Source organism: Mustela erminea, chromosome 9, assembly GCF_009829155.1.
Source record: "Mustela erminea isolate mMusErm1 chromosome 9, mMusErm1.Pri, whole genome shotgun sequence".
NCBI classification, from domain to species: Eukaryota; Metazoa; Chordata; class Mammalia; order Carnivora; family Mustelidae; genus Mustela; species Mustela erminea.
In genome coordinates this window covers 97,528,557-97,540,468 of record NC_045622.1, presented here as the reverse complement: position 1 = coordinate 97,540,468, position 11,912 = coordinate 97,528,557, and the positions used below count along the sequence as shown (strand labels likewise).

The 11,912-nt window shown below is 40.6% G+C and overlaps 1 protein-coding gene across 1 annotated transcript; it reads right to left on the bottom strand.

Annotated features, from left to right (window-relative positions):
- Nucleotides 1-6,583: 6,583 nt before the first annotated feature.
- Nucleotides 6,584-7,513, bottom strand: LOC116599686 (olfactory receptor 4X1-like). The gene has a single exon (XM_032359669.1). The coding sequence runs from the start codon at nt 7,511-7,513 to the stop codon at nt 6,584-6,586; it is 930 nt and encodes a 309-aa protein (XP_032215560.1).
- Nucleotides 7,514-11,912: the final 4,399 nt, after the last annotated feature.

Here is an 11,912-nt window from a genome sequence, read left to right as displayed (position 1 = left end):
GCAGAAATAGGATTCAGGGGGCACCTGGGTGGCTCAGTTGGTTAAGCCTTTGCCTTCGACTCAGGTCATGATCCCAGAGTCCTGGGATCGAGCCCCACGTCGGGCTCTCTGCTCAGCAGGGAGCCTGCTTCCCTTCCTCTCTCTCTGCCTGCTTCTCTGCCTACTTGTGATCTCTGTCAAATAAATAAATAAAATCTTAAAAAAAAAAAAAAGAAAGAAAGAAATAGGATTCAGTTTTAAAAATCACTAAAAACATAGATCCAAACAACATCATATGAACCACCTTAACCTACCTGATATTTGTAGAGCATAGAACCCTAAAACTGAATACCTACTCTTTCAAGCATATGTGGTACGCTCACCAAGATAGACATTACAACAGGCCATGAAACAAGTTTCAAATAAATGAAAAAAAAATGACATCATTCACAGTGGAATTAAACTAGAAATTAGAGGGCACCTGCACCCCAAGATTCATAACTGCAGTGTCCACAATAGCCAAAGTGTGGAAAGAGCCAAGATGTCTATTATCAACAGCTAAATGGACTAAGAAGATGTGGGGTGTGTGTGTGTGTGTGTGTGTGTGTGTGTGTGTGTGTGTGTGTGATGGAATATTATGCAGCCATCAGAAAGGATGAATATTACCATTTGTATCAACATGGACGGGACTGGAGGGTATTATGCTAAGTGATATAAGTCAATCAGAGAAAGACAATTATCATATGGTTTCTCTCATGTGTGAGAACATAGGAAACAGCCCAGAAATTGTAAGGGAAGGGAGGGAAAACTGAATGGGAAGTCTTTGTTGAGGGAGAAAAAACCTGAGAGACTCTTAACTACAGGAAACAAACCAAGGTTTTCTGGAGAAGAGGTGGGGGGGATGGGATAATTGGGTAATGGGCATCAAGAATGGCATGTGATGTGATGAGCCTGGATTTTACACACAATTGATAAATTGTTGAACACTATATCTGAGACTAATGATGTACTATATGTTAGCTAATAGAATTTAAACAAAAAAGAAAAAAGAAAGGAAAAAGATAAACTAGAAATCAGTAAAAGAAGATATCAAGGAAAGAAAACAACTATTTGGAAAAATAAACTCTGTACTTGTTAATAATCCCATGGTCAAAGAAGTCATTTTTAAAAATTAGAAGACATTTCAACTGAATAATAATGAAAATACATGAGAAATTTTGTGGGAGGCAGCTAAAGCATTGCGTAAAGATATTTTACAGTTTTGGGGCACCTTGGTGGCTCAGTTGGTTGGGCAACTGCCTTTGGTTCAGGTCATGATCACTGAGTCAAGGGATTGGGTCCCACATCGGGCTCCCAGCTGTACGGGGAATCTGCTTCTCCCTCTGACCTTTTCCCATCTCATTCTCTCTCTCCCTCTCTCTCTCTCTCTCTCCCAAATGAATAAATAAAACCTTAAAAAAAAGATATTTTACAATTTTAAATTCTTATATTAAAAATGAAGAAAGTGTAAAATCTATGAACTAAGTCTATACCTTGAGAGAGAAAAGAAATAAGAGAAAATGTAAATATAATCAAAGTAGAAGGAAAAAAAGAAGATAGGTATTAATCACATAGAAAACAAAAATAGAAAATGTTTTTTCTAAAAGCCAGACAATGATTCTGCGAAGATATGAAGAGAACTAAGAAATCCCTAAATAGGCTTTGAAGTTAAAAAAAAAAGACAAAAATAAAAATAAGAAAACACAAATTTTTAATCTGAGAAAGGAAAAGATTAGCACTACACCTTCTTCAGAAAATAAAGGATAATGAGAGAATATTATGAATAACCTTAAGTTTTAATATTAATGTCATTTGTTGACTTAAGCTCATCAAATTCTACAGCTCAGGTTAAAGTATAAATTCCTCCCCCCCAAAAAAAGCAACTTACATAACTGACCCAAATGAGACAGAAAACCTGAATAGCCCTGTATCTTGTTAAATAAATCGAACCCACAGTTTACAAACACACACACCAAAAGAATTCCAAGCTAAGACCACTTAAAGGAGAAATAACACCAAATTTACTAAATGTTTTTTAAAATAGAAGAGAAAACTTCCCAAGTAATTCATCCAAACAGCATAACTCTACCACCAAAACCTAACAAAAAATGTTTTAAAAAGGAAATCACAACATGATTCTTTATATGGAAAACCCAAAAGACTCCACCCCCAAACTACTAGAACTCATACGGCAATTAAGCAACGTGGCAGGATACAAAGACAATGTGCAGAAATCAGTGGCTTTCTTATACACTAAAAATAAAAATACAGAAAGGGAAATTAGAGAATTGATTCCATTTACTATAGCACCAAGAACCATAAGATACCTGGGAATAAACCTAACCAAAGACTTAAAGGATCTGTACTTGAGGAACTACAGAACGCTCATGAAGGAAATTGAAGAAGACACAAAAAGATGGCAGACCATGCTCTTGGATCGGAAGAATAAACATTGTTAAAATGTCTATACTGTCTAGAGCAATCTACACTTTTAATGCCCTTCTGATCAAAATTCCACCGGTATTCTTCAAAGAGCTGGAGGAAATAATCCAACAATTTGTATGGAATCAGAAGAGACCCCGAATCGCTAAGGAAATGTTGAAAAACAAAAATAAAGCTGGGGGCATCACATTACCTGATTTCAAGCTTTATTACAAAGCTGTGATCACCAAGACAGCATGGTACTGGCATAAAAATAGACACATAGACCAGTGGAACAGAGTAGAGAGCCCAGATATGCACCCTCAACTCTATGGCCAATTAATCTTCAACAAAACAAGAAAAAATATACAGTGGGAAAAAGACAGTCTCTTCAATAAATGGTGCTGGGAAAACTGGACAGCTATAAGTAGAAGAATGAAACTCGACCATTCTCTTACACCGTACACAAAGATAAACGCAAAATGGATAAAAGACCTCAATGTGAGACAGGAATCCATCAGAATCCTAGAGGAGACCATAGGCAGTAATCTCTTCGATATCAGCCACAGCAACTTCTTTCAAGATACGTCTCCAAAGGCAAAGGAAACAAAAGTAAAAATGAACTTTTGGGACTTCATCAAAATCAAAAGCTTCTGCACAGCAAAGGAAACAGTCAACAAAACAAAGAGGCAACCCACGGAATGGGAGAAGATATTTGCAAATGACAGTACAGACAAAAGGTTGATATCCAGGATCTACAAAGAACTTCTCAAACTCAACACACACAAAACAGATAATCATATAAAAAAAATGGGCATCAGACATGAGCAGACACTTCCCCAATGAAGACATACAAATGGCTATCAGACACATGAAAAAATGTTCATCATCAGTAGCCCTCAGGGAGATTCAAATTAAAACCACATTGAGATATCACCTTACACCAGTTAGAATGGCCAAAATTAACAAGACAGGAAACAACATGTGTTGGAGAGGATGTGGAGAAAGGGGAACCTTCTTACACTGTTGGTGGGAATGCAAGTTGGTGCAGTCACTTTGGAGAACAGTGTGGAGATTCCTCAAGAAATTAAAAATAGAACTTCCCTATGACCCTGCCATTGCACTCCTGGGTATTTACCCCAAAGATACAGATGTATTGAAAAGAAGGGCCATCTGTACCCCAATGTTTATAGCAGCAATGGCCACGGTCGCCAAACTATGGAAAGAACCAAGATGCCCTTCAACGGACGAATGGATAAGGAAGATGTGGTCCATATACACTATGGAGTATTATGCCTCCATCAGAAAGGATGAATACCCAACTTTTGTAGCAACATGGACCGGACTGGAAGAGATCATGCTGAGTGAAATAAGTCAAGCAGAGAGAGTCAATTATCATATGGTTTCACTTATTTGTGGAGCATAACAAATATCATGGAGGACAAGGGGTGTTAGAGAGGAGAAGGGAGTTGGGGTAAATTGGAAGGGGAGGTGAATCATGAGAGACTATGGACTCTGAAAAACAATCTGAGGAGTTTGAAGTGGTGGGGGGGTGGGAGGTTGGGGTACCAGGTGGTGGGTATTATAGAGGGCATGGATTGCATGGAGCACTGGGCGTGATGAAAAAATAATGAATACTATTTTTCTGAAAATAAATAAATTAATTTTTAAAAAAAGGAAATCACAAACATCACTCATGAACATAGATGCAAAAAATTCTGACTAAAATACATTTAAATAAAATGCAGGAATGTATACAAGCGATAATAGACCCTGTGGCGTTTATCTTAAGAAAGCAAGGCTGTTTCAACACTCGAAAATCAGAGAGGTGATAGGGAACCTGGGTGGCTCCGTCAGTGAAGCATCTGATTCTTGATTTAAGTTTAGGTCATGCCAAGTCATAAGATAGAAGCCCACATTGGGGTCTGCACTGGGGGTGAAGCCTGTTTGAGATTTTCTCTCTTCCTTTCCTTCTTCTTGCATGTGCACGCTCTCTCTCTCTTCAGAGGGGGTGTTCAAGACAGCAACACAGGAAGATCCTGAACTCACCTGTGAAGAATTCTGGACTCTGAAATATAGTTGACAAACAACTCAAGTAGACAAAATATCAAAGGCTTTGGAAGAATCTTTGAGCTGCATTTTCCTGCACTGCAAAGTGAACATTGTAGCACCTGTGGGGCAGCACTTTCCTGAGATTTAATTTTAGGAAATTTATTTGTGGGTTCTCAACTCATATAGTTTTTTTTTTTTTTAAGACTTTATTTATTTGACAGAAAGAGAGAGAGATCACAAGTAGGCAGAGAGGCAGTCAGAGAGGTGGGGGGGAAGCAGGCTTCCCACTGAGCAGAGAGCCCAATGCAGGGCTCGATCCCAGGACCCTGAGGATCATGACTTGAGCCGAAGGCGGAGGCTTAACCCATTGAGTCACCCAGGCACCCCATAGATTTTGACTCCTGTTACCCATTTTCCAATCTGTATGGTATTCTCAAGAATGATTCTGTTTTCAACATTATGTCATAAGGGGGAAAAAAATCTCTCTTTGGCCAGCATATTGAGTTTTAATCCCATGAATTAGGTAATTCTTGCAGTTCAATGCCCATGTTTTGCCTGCACTAGAAGAGGACCTTGAGCTAAAAGAAGCTTCATATCTTCCTAATTTCCTACCCTCTACTTCCAGATCTGGCATCTCAGACACTAGTTTTCTACAGACCCAGAAATCCCTGTGAACACTCATAAGGCAGTTCATGCTACATAGTTTTTAAAAACAATTTTTATTTGCTCTGAAATGATTCTGGAGGGAAATACCCAACAATAAGGAGAATATCAGCCCTCAGATTTGGAATTCAGAGATTTAGAAGTATTTATGCTCAGTGATCTCTAAGGAGAAGCAGAGGAATGTACACAGAGAGCAAAGGCTTAGAAATCAGGCAGAACTAGGTTTGAACTTAGGCTGTGTGACCTTGATCAAAATATTGATCTCCCCAAGATTCAGTCTCTTCATCTATAAAAGAGGAGAGTCACACCCACCTCACCATAGTGGGGTTTTTTTAATTTTTATTTTTTTTTTTTAATTTTTTATAAATATATAATATATTTTTATCCCCAGGGGTACAGGTCTGTGAATCGCCAGGTTTACACACTTCACAGCACTCACCATAGCACATACTCTCCCCAATGTCCATAACCCCACCCCCCTTCTCCCAACTCCCCTCCCCCCAGCAACCCTCAGTTTGTTTTGTGAGATTAAGAGTCACTTATGTTTTGTCTCCCTCCCAATCCCATCTTGTTTCATTTATTCTTCTCCTACCCTCTTAAGCCCCCATGTTGCATCTCCACTTCCTCATATCAGGGTCACCATAGTGTTTTAGGATTAAATGAGATAAAATATATGAAATATCCTGGTTAATAGTAAAATATACATAAACATACATGTTCCTTGTTTATTTATAAATATTATTCTTGTTGTGCAGCGGAAGCATGCTGGGCCCATAAATATTATTCTCAGAAACAATATCAAGAGTGAGTGTTTGTGTTCAGTGATGTAATATTGCTATCTCAATTAGATTATTGAGAAGAAAAGAGAAAGATAACAACCACTTTTACATCTGAAGCTCTAATGACTTCTGCTCTGTGCACTAAACCCTTCTAGGTCAGTTGGGCTGCCCAGAATTCACTGGGCAAACCTTCAGTATATCAAGTTAATAAAATGTCTAAGCATTTGAGTGACTTCTGTATCTCTCCCTACCTTCCTCCTCCCCAAATCCAAAGGTTCAGGCTCTTCCAACACAAAAGACACACGGACAATGACCCCAAGGCAGCCCTCCTCCTCTTCTACTTAACCTCTTTATTATTCCCAGAAAGAACCTGGTTTTCTAGAAGAGTTCATTCTTTCAAAAACAGCCAACCTGCCTCAAGGTCACTGTCAAATATGAAAATGCATCAGTAGAAGACCTGTAGACCTCATTCTAGAGGCTCCTTCATCCTGTCCGATCCCATAAAGATGAGAAAACCGAAATTTAAAGAAAAAAATAAAAGGTGACTGACCAAGAAAGGCCAGCCCATCAATTAAAGGTAGAGACAGAGTGAGATCTCACTGCCCCAACTTCCCAACCCTTGTTCCTCCTATTTCCCCCAACAAAATCATCTACTTCTCTTCCCAAATCACTGTCCTCCTCATCAGTCTCTTCATGGCATTTTTCACTTCAGCATTCCTGAAGGAGTAAATGAGGGGGTTTAAGAGAGGTGTGATCACTGTGTAAAACACAGCAACTATCTTATCTGCAGGGAGGGTGACACAAGGCCTCAAGTAGACAAAGGAACAGGGAATGAAGAACAAACCCACAACGGCAATGTGAGAGGCACAGGTGGACAGCGCCTTGCGCCGACCGTCTGAGGTCCGCGTCCTCAGTGAGTTCAAGATGACTACGTAGGAAGCAAGTAGTACCATGAAGCTGACCACTGAAATGGTGCCACCATTTATGATGATGAGCACACCAATAAGGAAGGTGTCTGAGCAGGCCAGCTTCAGCACAGGGTGGACATCACAGAAGTAGTGGTCAAGGACATTGAGGCCACAGAAGGGTAGCTGGAAAATGAGGAACGTTTGCCCAACAGAATGCAGCAAGCCCCCACCCCATGCTGCACCCACCAGGAGGCCACACACACGCCGGTTCATGATGGCAGTGTAGTGCAGGGGTTTACAGATGGCCACGTAGCGGTCATAGGCCATGACTGTCAGGAGAAAGATCTCAGTGCCACCAAAGAAATGGAGGAAAAATATCTGAGTGATGCATCCCTTGAGGGAAATGGTTTTCCTTTCAATGAAAGAGTCAAGAATGAGCTTGGGGGCTGTGACAGAGCAGTAACAGATCTCCACAAAGGACAAATAGCTGAGGAAGAAATACATGGGGGAGGTGAGCCCTTTGCTGGCCATGACTGTCACCACAATGAGGCCATTACCCAGCACAATGGCTGTGTACATGAGGAGAAACATCACAGAAATGATCTTCTGCACATCCCGTTTGGGGGAAAACCCCAAGAGAATGATTTCAGTCACATTGTTTACAGTTGCCATGTTTTAAAGCACAGGGGCTAGTGGACTAGAATCAAGAAATCAAAGAACTCTCCTCCAATACTTAGAAAAATCCTTCTCAGGTGTTGAAGACAATTTTCATTCTTCCCCTCTTGAGTCCCCTCTCAGCCTTGGGCTCCTCCAAAACATGTTCTCCTTGAGACAAGTAGACGAAAAAACAATCATCAAGTGTTTGATATCAGTCCCAAAATAGAACTGAGTTTGTAATAATGCTGCCTCAAAGGGTTTTCTCTAATGCAGACACACCTACATTAGCTAAAGAATTCTTACAACAAAAATGAGAGGATATTTTCTACATGAGAAAATTGAGCCTCAGAGATTCAATCAAGTCCTCACAGTTCATACCTGAACTGAGGTCTGAATTCTTCAAGACTTAAATGCTTCCACTAATCTTATGCTCCTGAAGTGGGTCTCATACTGGTTGTATAATTTAGATTTCAAGTCAGTCTTATCTTATACCTTGATGTGGAACCAATTTTTTACAGAACTTTTATAGACCTTTTATTTTTTTATTTTTATTTTTTATTAACATATAATGTATTATTTATTTCAGGGGTACAGGTCTGTGAATCATCAGTCTTAGGCCTTTTATAGACCTTCTCAACCTCAATTATCCCACAACCTGTGGAACTAACCAGGCTCCCCTGCAGTTGTTTTTAAAAAGCTGGAGGGGGGAAGGACAGTCACCAACTTCAGCCATCGTCCATAAAGGGAGAGATGGCAGAGGGAGATGTGAGTCAGTAGCAGACTGCTTCAATAGTTCTGACCAATGTCTAAGAAATAATTCAAAAGTCAGGCACATTCCATAACAGCCTACCACTCCACGGGGATGGCCCAGCAGACATCCCCTCATGTGCACTCAGGGCCTCAGAGCACAGCAATTCCACAAAGGGAAAGAGCCTGAAGTGGGTGTCAGGACTGCCTCCTGAAGCAAAGGCATGCTAGAGAAACCCTAACATGCACTGCAGTGGCCTCCAAGGACTGACAGAGGGTGATCAGACACAGATAATCCACCATCACAGCCTCCGAAGTGGTGATTCCCACAGAAACAAGCCAGTCAGCAAACAGGAAGGTATCCAAAGTGGATATTCCTGCACTTGACAGCCAGCTTGCCATCCAGACCAGTCCTCCATGAACGGGAGAGCAGCCATGGCACTGTGACCTGGCCACAGAACCCTGAGTTTAGAATCAGAAGTCCTGGCTACAATCATAGCACAGCTGTTTCCTGGCCGTGTGACACTGAACAGTACAGAAACCCTAGAAAGCCTGGAATTTTCATCTGACAAACAGAACAAATAATATCTTTCCATGATGCTGTTTTGAAAGATGAGTTTAAAAACAAATTATAACTCTGTAGGGGTACAACTGATAAGAGTGTCAGAATGTAATTGATTATGCTTTAACTCTGCTTGTCACCCTGTCAGTGCAGTGTGTGATGGGGACATAATAAGGACCCCCACTCCACAAGGCTGGCTTGCCACCCACCTTTGCTTGGATAGTCTTGCAGCATTTGGGTTCTGAGTTAAGCATCTTACAACAAGCATACAAAACAAAGGGCTACCTAATGAAATGGGACTGAATATGCTAAACAACACGTCAAGCCCGTCCCCAAAAGAGAAATACTGCAGGAGTCCACTTACACGGGTCCCTAGGGTATAAGCTCATAGACACAGAGGGTAGAAGGGTAGAGGGTAGAATGTCAGGGGTTGGGGGAGGGGATGTAGAGTTAATGGGTTCAGATCTTGGGACAATGAAAGTTCTTGAGATGGAGGATAGCCATGGATGCACAACACGAATGTACCTGAACACCACGAACTGTACTCTTCAAAACGGTTTAGGTGGTAAATTTTTATGTTATGTATGTTTTACCATTAGTAATCAATTAAACAAATTCATATGACTCACATTCGCCCTTCTCCATTCCTACCTCCAAGGACAATGATTGAAGCTTGGCAACTTTGTTTCCCACCCACCTTAGCTTCTGTCTTACCCCCGTTAGGAAGCCTGTTTAGTTTCAGAGGATGCAGAATAACTGAGTCTGAGAAACTCTGATACTTACTGTAGAAAATCCATTCCACAATACGGGCTAAGGCAAGTCAGATATGACTTGTTAGGCATCATCAAGGCATCAACTTGTTAGGCAATCAACATATGGCATACTTCACCCTAATGAGAAAAATGGCTCTATTACTAGGCAAATACCCTGTGAAATTAGATTTGAAGGTAAATGCTGTTTGTTTCTAAAATTCCTTTTGGTATCAGAGAGTTCCTCTCAGAGAACTGGTAAGGACAACTTTAGATTTCAGATTTTCAAAAAAAAAGTTGCATTTGTCTTTCCAAAATTATTGAAAATAAGATGGCAAGATGATTATACAATGTATATATCTATATGTATGCACCGTGTAACCAAGTAAGGACAACTTTAGATTTCAGATTTTCAAAAAAAAAGTTGCATTTGTCTTTCCAAAATTATTGAAAATAAGATGGCAAGATGATTATACAATGTATATATCTATATGTATGCACCGTGTAACCAACAAATTTTTCTCTAAAAGGTTACAGTTGTTAAGTCTTTACAATGGAAGAAAGAAAAGGAAATTAACATTTTCAAAACTCTGAGTAGATATGGCGAACATTCAAGAGAGATTTCATAATGAGAACATCAGAGTGGTAAACCACCAACAGTGCAGAGACATGTCACCTGTGCAGTGACTTTAATTCTGACTTTAACTGGCAGAGCCAAGGAAGAGACCCTGAAAGTTAAGTATGTGTTCTTCTCAACCAGCAAGTAACTGCATGCTTCCAGGTTTTGTGGTTAAGAAAACCTAAAGTGGGATGCACTTAGAAGCCTAAAACAGAGTGGCCTCGATACATGACTTCTGTGAGCATTTTTCAAATCTTTCAAATCCGCCCTATCTTATGTTTTCTCACTATACATTTCCTGTCACAGAAATCCTTGTTCTGTGGATTCTGAAAAATAAAACTGCTCTGACCAGCCTTGTCCAGAATCCTTTGCAAGTTGTCCTCCAATGACATCCCATACCAGAGGAGTCAAGCAGGGTCTCTCCTGCTAGTTCCCTCACTGGGTCATCATAAGCTGCTAGATTTGGAAGGAAGCTCATGGATTCCTCCTCCCACAGAAGGGGCATCTGGACCCAGCACCATGTGGCTTCTCAGGCAGAAGCTGGACTAGACCCACTTCAGTTTCCTCTCACCCACTGGCTCCTCCCCTGCTGCCCACCCATGACCAGCTTCCAGAACAGAAGTAGTGGTCAAAGAGAGAGATTACTACTTGTAACACCAGCAAAGCAAAGCTAGAACAGGATCTAAAAATATATGCCAGCAAGAAAATGAACAATAGTCTGTTCTGCTCAGTTCTCCACCTTCCTGAGGTATAATTTCTGGGCAGAAAGCCTGAGCAGAACTCAGAGATACCAGCGGGGAGAGGATATTTCCAGAGTCAGCCAAAGTGAGCTGCGAGGGAAAGAAGCCTGTGCATGGCAGACATGCCTTGGTGACAGGAGACCTTAGCTCCAGCACTTTGTCACCAAGGATTATATTATTCTTTAGCAATTTCACATGCCCCTGTCACATCTCTCAACATAATAGAGATTGTAAGCTTTGAAGGTTTCTGAAGTGTCTCTTATGACCTGTGTCATACCTTCCTCAGAGCTGGGAACTCAGATGCAAATGAGTTTCTATGTGATCCTTGCATCCTCCATCTGTGACTAAACCCACGTCAAAACCAAGGTATCACCGTGCGTGTCTTGTAAACAGCACAGAGGCTAACAGATATGTAGGGATATCAAGTATTAAAAAAAAGTCTCTTTGTGAAAATAATTCCAAAGCATGCTTCATAGAGAACAAGTGAATGAACCCACCTTAAATGTTGTTTATTGCCTTGATTCTTACCTTTATCTTCTGAATCTTTTGTAGTCGGAAGACTGAATCACTTCCACAGGTCACCCCAGGAAAACATATTTGCTTCACTACCAACCTCTATAGATAAACTGATCAGAGAAATAAAAGGCGTATGTTAACGTTCATTGATCTAAATCTTGGAAATCTTGATTCAAGGTGGTCCTTGGTAAAATGTAGGCTTTTGAATAGTTTAATCTCCATCCAGGCTCAAGTGGGACGAAAGCCCTCATTTCTACAAGAGAAGGCCAGTTGTGAGAATATATTGGGCCCCTTGAATTTTTCAAAATATCTCAAAAATGTGTGAGTCGCTCAATGAAATAAGTCAAGCAGAGAGAGTCCATTATCATATGGTTTGACTTATTTGTGGAGCATAACAAATAGCATGGTGGACATGGAGAGTTAGGAGTAGGGAGTTGGTGGAAATTGGAAGGGGAGGTGAACCATGAGAGACTATGGACTC

Coding starts and splice junctions, on each gene's coding strand:
- LOC116599686 (XM_032359669.1), bottom strand. CDS start 7,513: ATGGCAACTGTAAACAATGTGACTGAAATCATTCTCTTGGGGTTTTCC.